The sequence below is a fragment of the Didymella exigua genome, assembly GCF_010094145.1.
Source record: "Didymella exigua CBS 183.55 unplaced genomic scaffold M421scaffold_40, whole genome shotgun sequence".
In the NCBI taxonomy this organism is placed as follows: domain Eukaryota; kingdom Fungi; phylum Ascomycota; class Dothideomycetes; order Pleosporales; family Didymellaceae; genus Didymella; species Didymella exigua.
Window position 1 is genome coordinate 164,000 of NW_022984814.1, and position 17,944 is coordinate 181,943.

The window sequence follows — 17,944 nt, forward strand, 5'->3', positions numbered from 1 at the left end:
TCTCTCTTCTCTCTTCTCTCTTCTCTCTTCTCTCTTCTCTCTTCTCTCTTCTCTCTTCTCTCTTCTCTCTTCTCTCTTCTCTAGATCAATTCGATCGCGGCTGGTTGGGGCAAAACGAGCGCTCACTGTCGAGGTTGACTGAGATGCAGATTGCACATGTGCTGAATAGGAGGGCGGCTGGTGTGGCGGATGAGATGGATGGGTGGGATGGGGCGGGACGGGATGGGATGGGATGGGATGGGACGGGATGGGATGGAGCTACATCGTTGTGTCGTAATGTATGCGTATCTCGCCATCTGCTCAGCGCTGCTCTGCTGGAGACTTGTGGAGTAAAGGGGTGTAAGCGTGTCTGCTTGGAGGAGGTACGATAGACTCGAGAGATACGAGAGCCGTTCCCTGGCACACGCGCATACTTCAGACACGAAAACGACCGATGCAGGTGCAGGTGCAGGTGCAGATGCAGGTGCAGATGTAGATACAGAAATGGAAAGGGAAGTGGAAATGAAAATGGATGGAGAAATACAAAACAGATACAGTACAGAAATAGGGTATAGCCTCGACTCCACCACGACTCCACCTCTTACGATGATGAAAAAAATAAGAAAAAAGAAAAAAAAAAGAAAATCACTCGACTCGACTACGCAACGCTCCTCCCCCTCGCCATCCCCCTCAAATCCCCCGCACTCGCCTGCCGAACAACACTCGTCCAATCCTCCCACTCCCCCGCAATCTCCGTAAGCACCTCGCCCATGACCCTCGCCGAAGCCATAAGGCCATGCTGCTCGCCGTGCAAAACGCGAACCTCGCACTTTCGCATAACACGCGCGAGCCACCTCACATTGTCCACGGGCACACGGGAGTCCTTGGAGCCATGGTGAATCACGACGGGGGCGGTCACATCCTCGTACCGAAAGCCAATGGGCTGCCTGGTCTCGAGACAAACCATCAGGTCCGTGGCGGGATTCGCGTTCAGCGTCGCGCGATCCCAGATAGCAAACGTCAGGCGCTCGTCAAAGGCGCGGCGCGTCGTCTCGGGCGCTGCGAGCGAGAGCGTGCTGGACTGCGGGGGGACTTGGTCCATGAGCAGCATCGAGTCGCGGGGCTGGGCAGACGGGGCGGGATCGGTGCGTGTGCGGCGCGGCTTGGGGGGCTTGGTGGGCTTCGGGGCTGTGCGCTGCAGCGAGGCGCTTGTGTTGCTGAGAAAGGTGGAGTTTGCGACGCGGAGGAGCGAGGGAGGGAGGGCGCGGAGGAAGCGCTGCGCGCGCGGGAGCTGCTGGGTTGGGGGCGCGGAGCGGCCGAGGCCCAGCGGGGCCATTTGCGAGGGCGGGATCCAGGGCGCGAGGAGGTGGACGCGGCCGCGGATGTGCTGGGGCATGCGGAGGGAGGTGGCGAGGGCGTAGATGGCGCCGGCCGAGTGGGCGAGGAGGGAGAAGTTTGTAATCTTCAGCGCTTGGCAGATGATGCGGACGTCGTCTCAAGGACGTTAGCAGGGCTTGTTATCATGTGTGCATCGGCAACGTACCAGGCCATGTCAGGGGGGTCCCGTTGGGATCGGCTTGGCTCGCGCCCACACCCGGCCGTTCGGGCGTGACGAGCCGCAGCTTCAGCGTCGCGGCGAGCTGGTCGTAGAAGGCCATGACGAACCTCGTCAGGCCCATGCCAACGCACACCATGACGGCGAAGCCGTTGGGATCGCCGACCTCGGAGAAGGAGATGATCCTCCCCGTCTGCGGGTGGCGTATCTTCTGCGACAGCCGCGGGGCTTGCAGGTACGCATCAACGTCGACGTCGACCGAGTCGAGCGACGACGGACGCTCCTCGATGAGCGGACTCGACGGATGCATGGCGTAGTGCGAGACCCTCGCCTCTTCTCCGGCCTCGTGGCGGTCGACCTTGTCGTTGTGGGCCTTTTCTGCCTTGGCGGGCAGGTCGGGGTGCGACCAGCGCTTCTTCTTGAGCGTCTTCTTCTGCTGCAGGGTGAAGCTGTTGGCGGCCGAGGCCGTGCTGAGCGACGAGTGGCGCCCGGACATGTCCTCGCTTGCGGAGCGGACGGTGGACGGCCTGCCGTCGGTCAGGCTGGACGAGTGGTGGTGGCCCTTGGACGCGGCCATGGTGGCGCTGTTTGCCTTGCGCCCGAATGCAGACCTGCCGCCCACGGAGAGCGAGCTCGAGCGCTTCAGGCCGTCTCTGCTCGAGCGCGTCGGCCCGTCTCTGCTCGAGTGCTTCAGGCCGTCTCTGCTCGAGCGCGTCGGCCCGTCTCTGCTCGAGCGCTTTAGGCCGTCTCTGCTCGAGTGCACGCTCGCCGTGGATGCAGTGCTAAAGGGCGTAGGCGGAGGGGGGGTCATGTGCGTAGAGTCGACGCGAGGGGTCCGTGGCGAGTTGGGCGCTGATGTATCCAAGGTTTTCAGCGCCAGGGCGTAGTTGATGGGGAGCAAGAGGTCATCGCCGTCGTTCACGGTCAAGCTCCTGTGGCGCGAATGTCGCAGATGCGGCGGCAGTGGTGCCGGGCGCGTCGGCTCGCGCGGCTCGTCGCGCGGTGGCCGTCGGTTGGTGTCGATTTCGGTCGACGGCAGCGCGGCAGGGGGGATGGAGATGCCCAGGAGTCTGTGGGCTTTTGTGTGGCCGAGGCCGCGCTCGTCGGCGGCGGGCGACGCAGTGCATGTAGGCGACGCAGTGCATGTAGGCGACGCAGTGCATGTAGGTGACGCAGTGCATGTAGGCGAGGCTTCGGGGCTCGGGAGTCCTGAAGCCTGCGGCTTGCACACAGCGTCTGCAGGCAGCTTTCCGGCGATCCGGTCGCGCAGCAGCTTCTGCTCTCTCAGCTGCTTGATCCGCTGCGCGACCTCGTTCTCCTCCTGCTCCAGCTCATGGAGCAGCCGCCGCTTGCGCTCCTCGTCCGGGTCCGGGTGCGCGGGCGCGGGCGTGGGCGTGGGCGCGGGCGTGGGCGGCTGCACCGGCGTGACTGCAATGGTCCGGGGCCGGTCGGGGTCCTTGGCCCTGTCCCTGCTCTTCCTGCGCTTCTTGGTCGGGCTGGCGTGGCGCAGCGACGAGCCGCGGTCGGGGACCAGGCCCTGCTCGATGAGGCCGTCGCCGCGCGGTCCGTCGACCAGGTTCATGCGGATGCGGCGCGCGGGGCTCGCGTTCCTGCTCTGGTAGCGGTGGGCGAAGCGCGACGACTCGACGAGGGGGTCGTGCTCGTGTGCGGCGGGTGGCTCATGCTTGTGTGCGGTGGGTGGCTCATATTTGTGTGCGGCGGGTGGCTCATATTTGTGTGTGGTGAGTGGCTCATGTTCGGGTCTGGTGGGTGGCTCGCGTTCGGGTCTGGCGGGTGGCTCATGTTCGTCTCTGGCGACGGACTCGTGTCCGTCTCTGGTGAGGGACTCGTGCCCGTCTCTGGTAAAGGGCTCCTCGCTAATCGTGTCCTCGAACGGGGCGAGCGGCGGGACAGCATCGTCGGCCCGCCTGCGGACATCGTTTTCCTTGTCCCTCAGCCTCAACCGCTCGCGCGAGCCCATGTACAGCAGACTGCGCGGGCGCCTGAGCTCAGCCGACGAGCGGCGGCTAGCGACGGGCGAGGCAACGGGCACGCCGGCCTCGATGCTGATGGCCCCGAAGCTGGGCGACGAGCGGTGCGAGCGACACGAGTGGATGCTGGCGGCGGCGACGGCGGCGGCGGCGGCGGCGGGCGGCTTGTCTCTGCGCGGCTTGGGCGCGGCCGTCAGGGGCGACAGGCCCGAGGGCGGCTTCGAGGTGCGGATCACGGGCGGCTCGCAGGCGTCGTCGGGGAAGAGGGCGTTCTGGTCGCGCACGGCGCTCGCATGTCGGCTGCTGCGCGACGCGGCGGGACTGGCGCTGCGGCTCGCGCTGCGGCTCGCGCTGGCGGACAGCGGCAGGCTCTCAAAGTGGCTCTGGGTCGAGGCCGAGATGGCGGACAGCTGGTCGATCAGCGACGAGATGACCTCGGGGCTCGCGGCCTGGCTGCGGACGTGGTTGGCGCTGCGGACGTGGTTGGCGCTGCGGGCGTGGTGGTCGGGGGAGCGCTTCTTGGGCGCGCGGCTGCCCGTGTCGACCGTCATGGTCGCCTGCGCGGCCGAGGGCAGGCTGGAGTGGCGGCGCGCGCGCAGAGTCGGCGTCGGCTGGCCGTCGGCGGCCCTCGAGTGCGAGTACGTCGCGCGCGCGGCCGCCAGCTGGCTGCTGAGGGCGTCCATGGTTCGGGTTCGCGGTGGTGTCGGGCCCCGTGTGAGCGCGCCGTGAGCCCGTGTGCCGACATGCGCTGCGTCGCTCGAGGCAAACGTCGTGCAGTGCAGCGTGAACTGGAGCAGAGAAGGGGTCTCGACTAACATTGATCCCACTCAATTACATACCCACACACATGCATGTGCACATACCCACATACCCACATACGCGCATACCCACATACATACATACACACACACACACACATACATACACACACACACACACACACACATACATACATACACACATAGGGGGCCGTCGCGCGCAGACGCCTCCGCCCACGCACAGACTGGATCAAGACAAGCGCGCCGCAGAAACTCGGTACCCAGTCCCTCGTCTGGCGGCCCATCTGCAAGTCCCGGGTCCATCCTTGCGCGCCGCTTTCCGCCCGCCGCGGCCGGCCGCGTCAGTCGGTTGCGCGCCAGGCTCGCTGCAAGGGGCGCGGAGAATAACGCGGGACCTGGCCTGCGACGCGCGCATGGGCGTGGTTGAGCGGTGCTGAGCGGTGCTGAGTGGTGTCGGCCTTGGGCGTGTCGCTCGGGCGCCAAGAACAAGAGATCAACGCGGCTGGCTGTGTCTGGACGGGGGTCTGAGATTGGCTGGACTTGGAACTGGGACTGGCTGAACTGGGACTGGGACTGGCTGGACTCGGAACTGGGACTGGCTGGACTTGGATCTAAGATTGGCTGGACTTGGAACTGAGACTGGCTGAACTTGCATCTAAGACTGGCTGGACTTGGAACTGAGACTGGCTGCTGGCTACAACTCGCGCGCCGCTTTCCTGAGCGCCGCCTGCATCAGGCTCGCCTGAGCTTCCTCCTCCGTCCTGGGTCGCCCCTTGCGGTCGACGCGCTGGTCGCGCGGGTCGAACCCTTTGTTGCCCCAGAGCGCCCACTCGGGCGTGTCCGGGCCGATGTAGTCCTCGGGCCGCCAGCCCACCACCTTGCCGTCCTGCAGCCGCGAGCCCTGCACCGCGCCCTCGCTCAGCGCGAAGAAGCGCTCAAAGTCGATCCGCGTCGCCCACCTGCCGTCGCGCTTGAACCGGTTGCCGTCGGCGAGCAGGATGCAGCACGAGTGCGCGTGCTCGGCGGCGATGCCGTACGCCAGCCCGCGAGAGGCGAGCTCGGTCTCGAGCAGCTGCACAAACGCCGCTACTTCCTCGTAGAATGGCACGTTCTGCATCGTCAGCCCCGCCGAGCCCGCCGCGCTGGTCCCGCAGTACGTCACCCCCTTGACCTCGACGAAGCACGGGAGCGCCCGCTCCACCAGGTCCGCGTAGCCCTGGACCTCCTCCTCCATGTTGAATCCCTTGACCAGCGTCAGCCGGAACACGGTGCGCTGCTCGAACCGCCGGGCCCGCAGCACGTCGAGACAGGCGCAGAACCGCTCCCAGAAGTCGCGGTGCAGCGGCCGATCGACCTTGCGCAGCGACTCTTTGTTCGATGCGTCAATGGACACGTACAGCTGCGTCACGGGGATCAGCGACGCCAGCTGTGCGGGGTGCTGTGCGTTGCACACCATAAACGTCGAGATGCGCTGCTCGTGCATGATGCGCAGCAGCTCGTTGATGTGCGGGTAGAAAATGGGCTCGCCGACTAGCGAAAGCGCGCAGTGCCGGATGCGCATGGCCTCTGCGAACCGCTCCGCGCGCACGCCGGGCACGCCCTTCATCATCTTGATCTTCTTGTAGTGCGCCGCCGTGATTCCGTCGAAGATGACATCGGGCGCATCCGTCACCCATCGCCACGTCGTGCCCACGGGATTGGTGCCGTGCCGCCAGCAGAAGACGCACTTGTTCGAGCACGACAGCGATGGCGTCGCCTCCATGCAGAGGTGCGATGCGATGCCGTAGAACGAGTACTTGTAGCATGACCCGCGGCCTCGGAGTGCCGACTTGGTCCACCGGCAGATCTTCACCCCACTGTGGCTGCCGATGATCGAGTATCCTTGCTTCGTAAGCGCGGCGTGGGTGGGAGATGTGATGGGGACCATCTGCTTCGGCGCCGCGGGAGCGTTGACCCTAGGCTTTCCCTTGTAATTCGTAAAGTCGACGGGGATCGGTGCCGCTGCTCCATCAGCCATGCCGCCCAGATCCTCAACGTCGTCCACCCGCCGCGTCTCCTCGCCGCTGTCGCCATCGTCCACACCCTCCTCGTCGCTCTCGACGGCGTCGCCGCTGCCGAGCACACCCTCGCCCAGCCCTCGACCCTCGGCAATCTCCACGAGCGCTTCTTGCACCCCGACACGCCACTCAGTCAGACGGTCCTCGGCATCGCTCTTGACGTCTCCCATGCCCAGCGGGTATGCTCTCTTCCTGCCCGTGAGCCTTGCCATCCACTTGTCGACCTGCTTGGCCTGTGTGCAGAAGCCCTCCTCTTCCGACGGCCATCCCTCCTTGTCTCCAAAGCCAAACACCGAGTACCCCAACAGTCCGCTCAACGATGCCGTGTCAATCCTGAAGTCGTTGTGGGTTTCGCTCAGGTTCTCGATGAAAGCGTCCAGCAGCGTGTCTATGTTGTACGTCGGCGCGAGGATCAGGTAGAAGTGCTTCGTGTTCGCCTCGGCTTTTGGCGCACTGATAAAGTAGTCGTCGTAGTCCACCTCCGAGAGATCGAGGAGCTGCGGCGCGAGCAACGACGCAGCCTGGTCGCAGCCAGCCGTCCACGCAGTCAACAGCTCTGCGACCCGCTTAGCACGTCTCTCGGTGCTGCCCGTGACCGACTGGAAGAAGATCAGAGGCTGGATCTTGTCCGTGGTGTGGTCGTAATCGACGACGGGCTTTGCAATCTTCTTCGGCGTCTTCCGTCCCTTGACCGTCTTGGGTCCTCTCTTCGCTTTAGGAAATACTGCTACCGCGCTCGCATCGTCCTCGGCATGCTTCTCGGCGCTGAGCGCACGCGGTACGACAGTCGTGTTCTCAGGGAGCCACTCGGGCCTGAGCTCGACCGTCTTCTCCTGCACACCCGCAGCGGGCGCCGGTGAACCACGCCCTTCCTCCTGAGCATCTCTAGACTGTCTCGTGAACCGCACAACCAACGCGAGACCAACTCCAACCGCGATAATCAACGCCCGGTGCGTGTGCCAGATCGAGAGCAGCTCTGCGACACGGCATTAGCACGGCGATGGACGCATGCAACGAGGACTCACCAGCGAAGAGCTGCTCTGGGCTCGTTGGAGGCGTCATGGCTAAGTGTAGGGAGGTGCGAGATGGCTCGCGAACTTTTGGCGGCGCGTGGGGTGCTACCTAAGCGGGGTTCAACGGCGGAGCTGTGATTGGCCGGCGCTTTGCTTGCTCCCTTCGCTTGCTTGTTCGCACCGCCAGTCTTCAATGCAGACCGGTCTTGAGCCTTCAGTCACGCAGTCGCGATTGGGTTCCACTGACAGTCATGCATGCAATTATCAAATTCAAATCTACAAGAGCAGGACCATCTCAGCCAAACCCCCGCCGCGCGCTGCTTCCTGAAATACTCGTCACAAACATGGCACCATACAGAACATATCCCCAGAAGCCACTCGTACCAGCCCCGTCATTCGAGAGCAAGAAAAAGAGCCGAGACGCCCAAAATCAAAGTGCCAAAGACGCGAAATGCATCGCTCAGCTTGTGTTGTGCCAATAATCCGTTCAAGGAGCCTGAAAGAAGAAACAACATCGCCATGGAAAGGGTGAGAAGTGGAGATTGAGCTTCCTTGTTGCGGAAGCCGGGTGGAAGACGTGCTGCCAAACACCAGTCTCAATGAAATCGACGTGCATGCCGTGTCGTAGAAAGAGTGAGGAAACAGACCTGAGCTCCCCCTAGTGACCACACACCCGACACGGGTAAGGCAGCGAGTGAGCATAGCACCACCCAACCCAAGCACCGCCCATCCACGCATATCCCAGACCGCATCCTGCCGCCCCGTGCACACCACCAAACACCGACATCTGTCCCCGCGCGCTCACCATCCCCAGCGCGCGCTGCTGCACATTCAACAGCGTCGTCACACTCGTCGCCCACACGCCCAGCATGCCCTCGAAATCGTCCTCGCCGACATCGCCGGCGCGCACGAGAAACGCGTTGGCGGATTCTTGGTGCAGCGTGCGCAGATTCAGCAGCTGGGTGACTGCTTCCGTGCGTCGCGCGAGGAGGTACGTGTTGTGAGCTTCCAGGGCGGAGATGCGCGCTTGCGTCTCCGAAGAGCAAGAGTGGGAGAGGGAGGCTTTGAGCAGGCTGTTCTCGTGCTCTAGTGCGCTGATTCGGTGGGCTTGCGAAAGCTGGGTTTCGCGGAGCAAGCGGATTTGTGCGCTGAAGCCCATTGGGATCGCCGCGGGCGTGGTATGTTGTGGGGGAGGTGGTGGGTCGGACATGGCGAGATTGAAGTATAAGTTTGGTGAGTTGGTAGACGAGAAGGGCGAGATGCGTTGCTGGTGGGTAAGAAGCGTGGATGGTTGGCCAAAGGAGTGTAAGTTTTTGGCAGCAAAAGGATCAGCAGTGTGTTGAGATAGAACTTCACCATTGATCCTAATCAGCCGTGGCCTTAGCAGCCACGTGGGCAGCAAACGGGGTGTGTGAAGCTTGGTAGGCGTGCAAGATACGCAGTGAAAGTGAGCTCACGCTGAATCTGAACACGACGTCACGCTCCTGGACCGCCTTCAGCCGCCAGGAGCCTGGGAATGGACTTGCCCCGCGGAAAGAACTGTGTCAAATGCTGTTGTCAGGCGTGCTGCTCTGCTTAATTCGAGCACTGGATAGAATCGTGGTCAGACATTGTGGCATCCGCCGACACTATGGCTCGTCAAGTGGACGCACAACACCATACGGGCAGGTTGGAATGGTCATGTCAATTTCCGAGCCCTTGATCTACACGCTAAAATCGCAGCAAAATGTCATCAGATATTCAGGCGTCCTTCTCAGCACTATCCAACAGCCTCTTCAGGATGGTCGCCGTGCTCCTCATACCCTTGAGCGCATTCTCGTCGGGTCCCTGCCCAGGCGTAAAAGTTGCGTGTGCAAAGTCGATCATCTTGACCGCTGCCAGCTTCGGCACAGCCTCGTCTTCATCCTCGTCTTCCTCGGACTCGGGCCGTGCAGACCTTAGTACCTTCTTTGTGTTCTCGTACTCCTCGACGTCGCCTTCGTACACGAGCAGGATACTCGCGCTGTACATCCTGCTCTCCTTGGCCTCGAACGCTTCTTGGATGTCCTTGACCTCGCCAAGGAAGTACGCAAGCACCTCTCTCGCCCGCGCTTTCTCGGCCTCGGTGCCCTGAGGGAAGAAGGCTTTGAACCCTTCATCGATGCCCTCGGCGCTGAACTTGCGCCCGTACATCTTGTTGTACACCCAGTAACCGCTCTCTTTGTCCTGCTCAACATACTGCGCCAGGTCCTCCGGAACCTCCGGTGGAGCCGCGCCCAGCCACGTCCGCATACCCGCTATCCTGAATCCCAGGCTTCCGCTTGTGGTCTCGGCACTGACTTTGTCGAGGCGCGCGCGTTTGTCAGGCTTTGCATCGTCGTCCCATAGCTGTGCGCCGAGCTTCAGGTCCAGCACGTTAGGCTTCTTAAACCCGTGTGTGATGTTCTCAAGAACAACGTGCAGGTCTGTGGCTAGCTTTTTGCCGTGCAGACGCTCGGTCGTGCCGTCGGCGGTCTCAATGATGCCCGTGTCTTCGGAGGCATCGGCTGGGGAGTCGAGGGACAGCTGGCCCAGGAAGATGGGGAGGTGAGGGAGGAGATCCGAGTGCGAGGAGACTACAGTCTCGTAGAAGCCGATCTCGGCCGCCGTGCATGGCTTGACGACGACCGCGCCAGACTCATCGCTGAGGACGCCGTCACTTGAAGTCGATCAGTATGGGTGAGGCCGAGTAGCTTCAGCGTGCTTACTGGCCGGCTGCTGCGTTGCCAAACGCCTGCAGCTTGGAGGAGTCGAAGGGCTTGGCTGCCATTTTGTATGTGATTTATCAAGATTCGAGGTATGGCTGTGTAAGCTGGCTGTGTCCTTGTGGCTGATGTTGAGGACGGCGAGGACCCCGCGATGCAACGGCCAGGGTCCACGAGTCCGAGTGGGCTGATGACGAAAGAGAAGCGAATCAGGCGTGTCATCACGCTCGGCTTATGCAGGGCTCTTCTTCTACACCTGCAATCATTATCTGTCATGATGTGTATTCCGCAAGCACAATGTCCCTCTTGATAGAGGCTTTCGTTGCCAGGCTAGAAAAGGATGTGCACTCTGCGAAATCACAGAGGACCCCCAGAGCTGGTGCCGTGAATATGGTAGGACTGCAGTCGCTCGAGGAACAGCGAAGTGTGTTGCATGATCTCATGTCGAATGCTCAAGGTAAGGTGAAAAGTCAAGGTAACTACCGATTTGATACCGCAGATTGGTTTCTCACCTGCAGCTCTGCGAAGGCGGGTATCTACCGTGACTGTTTGCTCTCTCACGCACCTCAATGAAAACATTCCTGCTTACATCCTCTTGCCTTTACAATCATCTCTCTAGCTCTCGACTTCTCTACAGCGAGTGCCAACATCGACCATGTCAACAGAAGAGCCCGAAAGCTTCAATTCAGCCCCGGAGCTGCTGGCGCAGGCAAAGGCAAAGGCCGTAGCTGCTCAAGATGATCACCCAGAAGGCGACGCCATCCGCAGACAGGTAGGTTCACATCTGTGGATCAAGAGACCGCACGGAACTGACATGCACGAGGTGGAATTCTACTTCTCCGACGAAAACCTGCCTGTCGATCTCCATCTTCTGCAGCAATGTGGAGGACGCGAGAATATTCCAGTATCCATCAGTCGCATCTGCAGCTTCAAGAAGATGAGGTCCTACAAGCCCAAGCTTCTTGTCATTGCTGCGCTGCGCAAGAGCACATTTCTCGAGGTGTCCGCCGATGGAAAGACGATTAAGCGCAAGATCCCTTTGCAAGGCAAGACGGCCCTCGACAAGGACTTCCTCGAGGAGGAAGATGAGATCGCTTTCGATCCTCGCACCCGCAAGCCCGCTGTGTACCCAGTTCCACTACAGCCGCAACAGAAGAAGGTCTATCCGCGAGGCACCTCGAAGAACATGCAGAAACCAACTGGCTTCGAGGACACATATGTCGAGCCACCTGTCACGCCAGCGGAAGCTGAAGAAGAGGACAGGATGTATGACGAGGACAGGCCGTTCGTCGAGCGCATTGAGATTGCCCTCCAGCGCTTCAAGCAAAAGCGGCGCATGCACGAGATGTACGCCAAGGTCTTTAACAAGCTGATGCGCTACGGCGGTGTTGAGTGCGGTCCTCGTATGTACCAAGGCCTGTCGCAGACAGAAATGAAAGAGATGGATGCAGAGGAGATTGCGCGAGCTATGGCGGTTCACAACGTTCCTTGGGATCGTGCGGATGAGAAGCAGTGGGCTGTGGACTTCGTCGGAGTCGGGTCTGCCTTCCTGTAAGCTGCATCATCCCCATGTGTCTTTCTGAGAGTTATGCTAACAGCCGCAGCTCATCCTGGTACCCTGCACATTATGGCTATGCCCCTGGTGGCATCAAGACTGCTTGCCAGGTCCTTCGCTCATTCTACAACTACCTCCGGTACCACCGTGTCTGCCCAGAGTTCGACGACCAGCTTCAAGCGGTTCTCAAAATGTGCGATCTCGCGGAGCGTGAGCTCGTCAAGGTCGACGCAGCCGGTCTTACTCTCCCTGGCGATTTCAACACGTCGGCGAGTACCCTGTTCGGTGGAGTGCATGCTGGGCTGTTTGCTGGCGACAAGTCGTGGTTCCAGGAAGCTAAGAACGAGGGCGTCAGTGTCAACGAGATGGGCCTGCGTGAGCAAGAGGCACGGGTCAAGTTCAGTACAGGCATTGCGGCTTTGGGAACAGACGAGCAGCAGGATGCCATCGGCGCCACGGACCTCAAGATTGTCAAGAGAGAGTCGACCGGTCTGGAAGTGACGGCCATCGACTTGCCGGACGACATCACAAGGGAATTCTACGACGCACAGACTGAGATCGTGAGGAACAAGCTCGGCCGCCTTGAACCACTCGGCAAGCTCGTCTGCAAGGTCTGGTATGCGGATGACTGCGACGAGTGGGACCTTCCCAGGGACAAGTATCCGAACGGAAGGCCGCACAAGCTGGACCAGGGCAGGGAGTTCGAGTTCTGGGCGGAAGAGCACGTCCTCAACGCGTGCTTCATCGGCATGAAGATGGATGCCAGTGTTGTCACTCTCGAGGGTGGCATCGTTGTTCTGGATGATGTCAAGCAGACGCATTGCAGCTTCTATTCTTGGCTCCCGAACGAGTTCTGGATGGACAACAAGCCGAAGGCGGTGCGTTGGCTGGCGAAGGGTCTGCCCGATTACGAAGAGAACATTGAGATTAGCGGGTCCCAGAAGGACGATCAGGACAAGACCCAAGAAGACAAGGAGTTTGATGACGATTAAGTTCCCGGCAAGCTAGCATATACTACGAAAGGCTACGCATTGGTACGGGGAGTATGCTTGGGGTGAAACAGGGGATTTGGATGGACCTCCGAATCTGCCCGTGGAGTGCCTGAGATCTCAGACGCTGCTGCTCGGCGGACTCCTGCTCTTTAATGCCGACTGCAAGTAAATGAAGAAATACAAGTGATGGTATTGTTCATTTGACGATCCACAAGGAGGCTGAAGACAGGAAGTGGCTTACGCCAAACAAGAGTGGTTTAGCTCCCGAGAGATTCATCCGAAGATCGACGTCTGTAGCAGATGCAAGAACCTCTGCCCGGGCAACCTTCCAAGTGCAACACACCGCACCAACTCTCCAAACGCTTGACTGCAGGGGTCGCATGGTAAGACTGATGCCTTCCCGCCCCTGTCTGCGTCCTTTGTAGCTGCTCGGATGCAGCCTCCCGCTCGCTCACCGTTACAATGCCTTTCACAACGGCAACTCCAAAGCCGCGCAGATCCCCGTGACATCAAGTAGACGCCAATATTGCTGAGCGAGCACCCTAGGTGTTTGGCCGCTCTTGGCACCATAGTGGAGTTGAGGCTCCCAACGAATCGCATCTCAGAAGGAGACGAGACGACGATCCTCCGCTGACTCCGCCATTTCTCCTTCCTCATGGCCAGCGGTAGGTATCTGCACGGCCTGCTGCCAAGGCTGGCACGGAGCGCGCCAGCTGCAAGGCAGAGCGTTGTTTGACCCCGACAAGCCTGGGCGCCCAGGCGCCGCGCCACACGTGCTGGCGACCTTGGGCACAGGTCCGCCTGTGTTCTAAATTGCAGTCACAATGGCGCTGAATTGGAAGGTGTATCAAGCACAGCAAGCCACAGGCGCATGTCTGTTGTGTTTCCCCTTGATTGCATTGCAGGCGCAGCAGAATCTGCGACCCAAATTTGCTTGGGGAACCTTGAACGCTCGCCGTTACTCACGGTCGTTTGGCGTCCGTCCGCTTGCCAAGTCTTGCCCTCCAGCTCAGAAGACATGATGCCGCCAGGACCCTTCGCCTTTTCTTAGCCATGCTGTTGCGGGTCCCTTGGTCTTCCTCTCAGCCCTCTTACAAAACTACGCTGCCGCCGTCGCACAACCTGAGCCGTTTACGGTTCTGGCCATGAGCGCGACGGAGTCGACATCCACTGCGGCAAAGCACATTCAGCACGCAAAGATATAGCGGAACGATGACTGGGATACACGGAAGCATGTTTGCGCTTCTAGATCCCCGCGCTGCGGACTTGCCGAAACGGGCGGCTGCCGGGCATAGTGAGTTGACCTCAACCTCGATGACATTCCCATGTTGGGGTATGCTCTTGCAACACAGCTAACATCATAGATCCCACCCATCACTTCCTCAATCCATACATCTACGACCCATCAGTCCCCCTCGCCAGTGTCGGCGCCACACTAGTCGTCCTGATCTCCATCCTGTCCCTCTACCAGTATGTTCGACACCAGGCATGGTTCTTCTGGGCAGCCATCATCGCCATTGTAATGCTCATGCTCGGCCACATCTGCCGACTTGTATCCTCTCTCGACGAGTTGAAGGACATCCCCTTTCTCGTCTCCTGGCTCATGATCTTGCTCGCCCCCTCCTTCCTGGCCGCCGCATGCTACACTGCCTTCTCGCGTGTTGTGTGGTTCTCGTGTCCGACTTACGCTCTCAACTTCAAAACACTGTGGTGCTTCCCCAGATGGATCACGACGACCTTCGTAATCTTCGACCTATTTTCTTTCCTCATCCAGCTCGTAGGCGCCAGCCAGATCAGCCGTCATTATGACCATGACGCATCGCCGTCCCGCTCGATCGAGGAAGCAGAGCGCAAGGTACTAGCCGGACGCGTCATCCTGATCCTCGGCCTGGTCTTGCAGATGCTCTGCTTCCTCTCCTTCTCCGTCATCAGTGTTCGCTACTTCGTCATCTCCCAACACTGGCGCGCTTTTGACCTCGGCGACATGAAGATCTGGCGCAAGCTCAGCTACACTATTAACTTCTCCTCCGTTCTGATTGCTATACGCGCCGTCTACCGTACCATGGAGATCCCGCACGATAAGGATTACGGACTCATCTACCTGCAGAGCCATGAGTGGTGCTTCTGGACGTTTGATGCGCTGCCAATCTTCGCGGTACTAGTTGTGTTTGCGGTGTGGCACCCTGGAAGGTACTTGCCGAGGAGCTACACAGGGCTGAAGCTAGACAAGGTCAGGGCGATGAAAGAGAAGGACGAGATCAGTAGTATGGCAGGTGTGCAGTCTGAGGCGGAGCTGAAAGACTTCAAGCCCGAGGACTTCCAAGCTCAGAGACCTCAAGAACAGGTCTGAAGGGCACTCCAAACAGGCCCTACGACGAACAGGGCATGTGAGCATTGGCCACGATCGAGTTGGCGTTCTGTGTATTCGGATTATGTTTGATACCATGCATCTAGCGAACTGGCGTTATGGGTTTAGACCAGGAATACCCCCCTTGTATGTCAGTACCATCATCGTCAAATGAACAGTGTTTGACGCTTACCTTCACCCTGATTATTACCTGGTGCCTCAGCCCTGTGGCTTTCGTACTCATACTTGCGGTCCCTAATTCTCACAACCCTCACGACACTGCCAATCCCTGCTGAGTCCGCACTGGCGCTGTTGTTCTGCCCAACTTTTTCCAGAGCGCTCTGCTGCTCCCAATTGTACAAATTTCGCACAGCGAAAGGCACTCGATTTGCATTTCCATCGCGGAATACGCTTTGCAAATGTTCCCAGTGGAATTTCGACTCATCACAGATCTGAGCCAGTACGAATTCGAACTGCGCGATGCTTTGATGATCGCGAAAGATGCCGACAGCATAGCTGTGCTCGAACTCGCCGGCGGAGGCGGCGCGAGTGACTGGACAGCAGCATGTCTCCATGAGAACGACGAGATGTATGTTTATGGAGTGCGTGAGTGGTCCTTCGGCCCAGCGAATTTCTTAGAGTGTCACAATGTCGACATGTCGGAGCTGAACGAGCCATTTTGCTATATCGCAGCCAATCTTGCACTTCCTCTCATCGCGCCAGAGAGGCTCAAGCAAGAGCTCTGGAGACCTACACTGCGGATTTGAATTGTGTACCTCTTCAGCGATGAAACCATTAATGTCGAATGGGGTCGTCGCGGAGTCAAGGCGGAAATTGAGAGTTTGTGCGTGCATATACATTGCGCCAGGAATGCTGAGGATGTAAGAGCGTTAGCTGCAGCACAAGACTAACAGAATAGAACGTTCGGAATCGTTCCAGGACAAGATGATACAGAGGTAAAAACTATAGCACATAATTTAGTTGTCGTTATGGCACATATCTAGCAAACACCGATTGTCTTAGATTTCGTTATTTAGTGACTACACATGAGGAGATGAAGACATGGGACGGCACAAGAAGCTCAGTAAAGATGCCTGGATGGTACATGAAGAGAGAACAGAGCTGCGCTTACACCACTGCAAAAGTAGCAACGAAGTCGGAAACGCATATCCAAGATCTATGTCCCGCTTTCAAGCTGTTCTGTCCCGCTGATTCGGCGTTCGCTTCTAGCGCCATAGGTGATGGCAGATTGCCACAGTCTGCGACAGACTGCAATTCACTGCAACACCAACCTTTTCGCCAAGCCCACCACATGAGATGAGGTATGTGGAGTCAACCTAGATCCAAAAAGGAAAGTCCCTCGCTTGACTGAGAATACATCCACTTCCATACGCACCCTGTCTGTCACCACTACAGCGTCCTCCACTGGCCTTCTTGCCAGGTAATTCAGCATCCCACCGCTGATGGATCGAAGAAGCAGTTACACGAACTTGCCAGCTACTTTCGAGCCTCCCCTCGCGTCGTTCGACATAACCTCAAAAGCCCTTCGCTCATCACAAATGTCACGCTAAGTGCGCAGGCCCAGTTCTCCCATGTATTCACAGTTTTTTCTGACACGATCGTTGCCGATTCAAGTCTTTGTATTTCCAGGGTCAATTCCTCAAGGCAGACGTGCGGCGACGAACAGCTGATCGACACGAATCAAGTGTTGGAGACAGAGAATGAGGATCCTGTGGAACAGCTTGCAGTCGAGTCGAAGATAGCTGAAGAAGCAGAGGCGAAGCTAAAAGAAGCTAAAGCGGAAGCTAAAAGGGCGAAGATAGGGGTGCAAGAATGGAAATAGAAGTACGAGCAGCTACATGAATGACATGGAAGACGGGAGGAGGAACTGTTTGGACCTTAGCGCCAGTTATGCAATCCACTCGAAAGCATCTATTAATACTCACTTTCGCACATTACAAGTACAAAAATGTAGCCATGGCAATAGAGAAGGAAAGGCAGTCTTAGCGCTCGACGAGATCGATGGAGCGGCTTGGCATGGTACGCAATAGAACAGAGCATTCTCAGTAGACGGCGACACAAATTCTGGTCCCTTTCGCAGATCCGTACCTGTAGCTTAGAATTCCCGTTCTGACTGCAGCGTAGTTAGGAAACGCGTCTAACCGTGTGCTCTTGGTTGCGTGAGCGCATTCGAGCCACCCTCCGTGAGTGACTGGCATTGAACTACCCGGCCTCAGATTCGAAGCTGTCTAGCTTCAAGCCTTTTAGATTTTTCATGCCTACTAAATGAGTAGCAGTCTCCACTATTGTTCCTGGGCTGCGTCTTCGGCCACTGTCCACCCAGTTTGGCTGTGCTAGCTTATGTAGCGCTAGCGTTTAAGATTACACTGCTTCTAAGCACGCAAGCCGCCTTCACTGCAGTTTCAACATACACTACTGCCTCGCACATTTTTAAGAGTGTGACTCTCCTAGCGTTGGCTGTACGCCCACTTACCTTCTCATCTCTAATATCTCTCTGCCGCTACGCACAGGTCTCTAACCACTGGTAAGCCAGGCTTGTGTACAAGACCCTCTACACGCCCAGTGTTTGACACAAGACAGTATCTCGCCATCGCTGCACCTTCTGAGTCAGCACATAGCACTTAGTAGCTACAGCCACCAACGGCCCTCTTCTCGCCTACCTCACGAAGCACGCGCAAGAACAGTTTCCTGATTATTTCGAGCTTGTATCTGACCCCAACCATTATATCTTCAAGATATAGACAGTTGGAGATGGTTCAGCGGCTAAGATGGTCCGCATTGGTCGATACGACATCACAACAAGAAAAGTCGGAAGCCCCTCTGGAAGCCAAACATACAGGGCGCAAGCAGGCTAGGGCCAAGCTTGAGAGCCTCGTCGTGTTTGCCTTCATCTTTACAGGCCGAGATCCTTCGATTGCTAATAAGAGCAACG

At 58.6% G+C, this 17,944-nt stretch overlaps 8 protein-coding genes across 8 annotated transcripts in view; 3 read left to right on the forward strand and 5 right to left on the reverse strand.

Annotated features, from left to right (window-relative positions):
* The window catches only part of M421DRAFT_424917 (uncharacterized protein), a 944-nt gene extending 733 nt beyond the window's left edge, over nt 1-211 (reverse strand). Inside the window, exon 1 of the mRNA XM_033593909.1 lies at nt 79-211. The gene's annotated coding sequence lies outside the window, so the exon portion shown is untranslated. The remainder of the gene's footprint in view (nt 1-78) is intronic.
* A 471-nt stretch (nt 212-682) lies between these two features.
* M421DRAFT_18008 (alpha/beta-hydrolase) lies at nt 683-4,001 on the reverse strand (the record flags this gene model as incomplete). The annotated part of the gene is made up of 4 exons (XM_033587879.1): nt 683-1,473; nt 1,523-2,222; nt 2,361-3,176; nt 3,354-4,001. Coding segments are annotated over 4 exons (2,955 nt in total), but the record flags the coding sequence as incomplete, so codon positions are not given.
* Nucleotides 4,002-4,327: 326 nt separating this feature from the next.
* M421DRAFT_294722 (uncharacterized protein) lies at nt 4,328-4,869 on the forward strand. The gene has a single exon (XM_033589056.1). It carries the CDS (start codon nt 4,373-4,375, stop codon nt 4,739-4,741), a length of 369 nt encoding a protein of 122 aa, XP_033444533.1. The 5' UTR covers nt 4,328-4,372; the 3' UTR covers nt 4,742-4,869.
* Nucleotides 4,870-4,998: 129 nt separating this feature from the next.
* On the reverse strand, nt 4,999-7,423 carry M421DRAFT_8929 (uncharacterized protein; the record flags this gene model as incomplete). The annotated part of the gene is made up of 2 exons (XM_033597756.1): nt 4,999-7,337; nt 7,387-7,423. 2 exons carry the CDS (start codon nt 7,421-7,423, stop codon nt 4,999-5,001), a joined length of 2,376 nt encoding a protein of 791 aa, XP_033444534.1.
* A 257-nt stretch (nt 7,424-7,680) lies between these two features.
* Nucleotides 7,681-8,850, reverse strand: M421DRAFT_424920 (uncharacterized protein). The gene has a single exon (XM_033593910.1). It carries the CDS (start codon nt 8,582-8,584, stop codon nt 8,033-8,035), a length of 552 nt encoding a protein of 183 aa, XP_033444535.1. The 5' UTR covers nt 8,585-8,850; the 3' UTR covers nt 7,681-8,032.
* Nucleotides 8,851-8,910: 60 nt separating this feature from the next.
* Nucleotides 8,911-10,239, reverse strand: M421DRAFT_424921 (inositol hexaphosphate kinase 3). The gene is made up of 2 exons (XM_033593911.1): nt 10,101-10,239; nt 8,911-10,051 (listed from the first exon to the last, which is right to left on the reverse strand). Exons 1-2 carry the CDS (start codon nt 10,160-10,162, stop codon nt 9,115-9,117), a joined length of 999 nt encoding a protein of 332 aa, XP_033444536.1. The 5' UTR covers nt 10,163-10,239; the 3' UTR covers nt 8,911-9,114.
* A 513-nt stretch (nt 10,240-10,752) lies between these two features.
* Nucleotides 10,753-12,644, forward strand: M421DRAFT_8932 (uncharacterized protein; the record flags this gene model as incomplete). The annotated part of the gene is made up of 3 exons (XM_033597759.1): nt 10,753-10,869; nt 10,921-11,648; nt 11,702-12,644. 3 exons carry the CDS (start codon nt 10,753-10,755, stop codon nt 12,642-12,644), a joined length of 1,788 nt encoding a protein of 595 aa, XP_033444537.1.
* Nucleotides 12,645-13,485: 841 nt separating this feature from the next.
* Nucleotides 13,486-15,174, forward strand: M421DRAFT_424923 (uncharacterized protein). Its single transcript, XM_033593912.1, has 2 exons — nt 13,486-13,938; nt 14,009-15,174. Exons 1-2 carry the CDS (start codon nt 13,857-13,859, stop codon nt 14,992-14,994), a joined length of 1,068 nt encoding a protein of 355 aa, XP_033444538.1. The 5' UTR covers nt 13,486-13,856; the 3' UTR covers nt 14,995-15,174.
* Nucleotides 15,175-17,944: the final 2,770 nt, after the last annotated feature.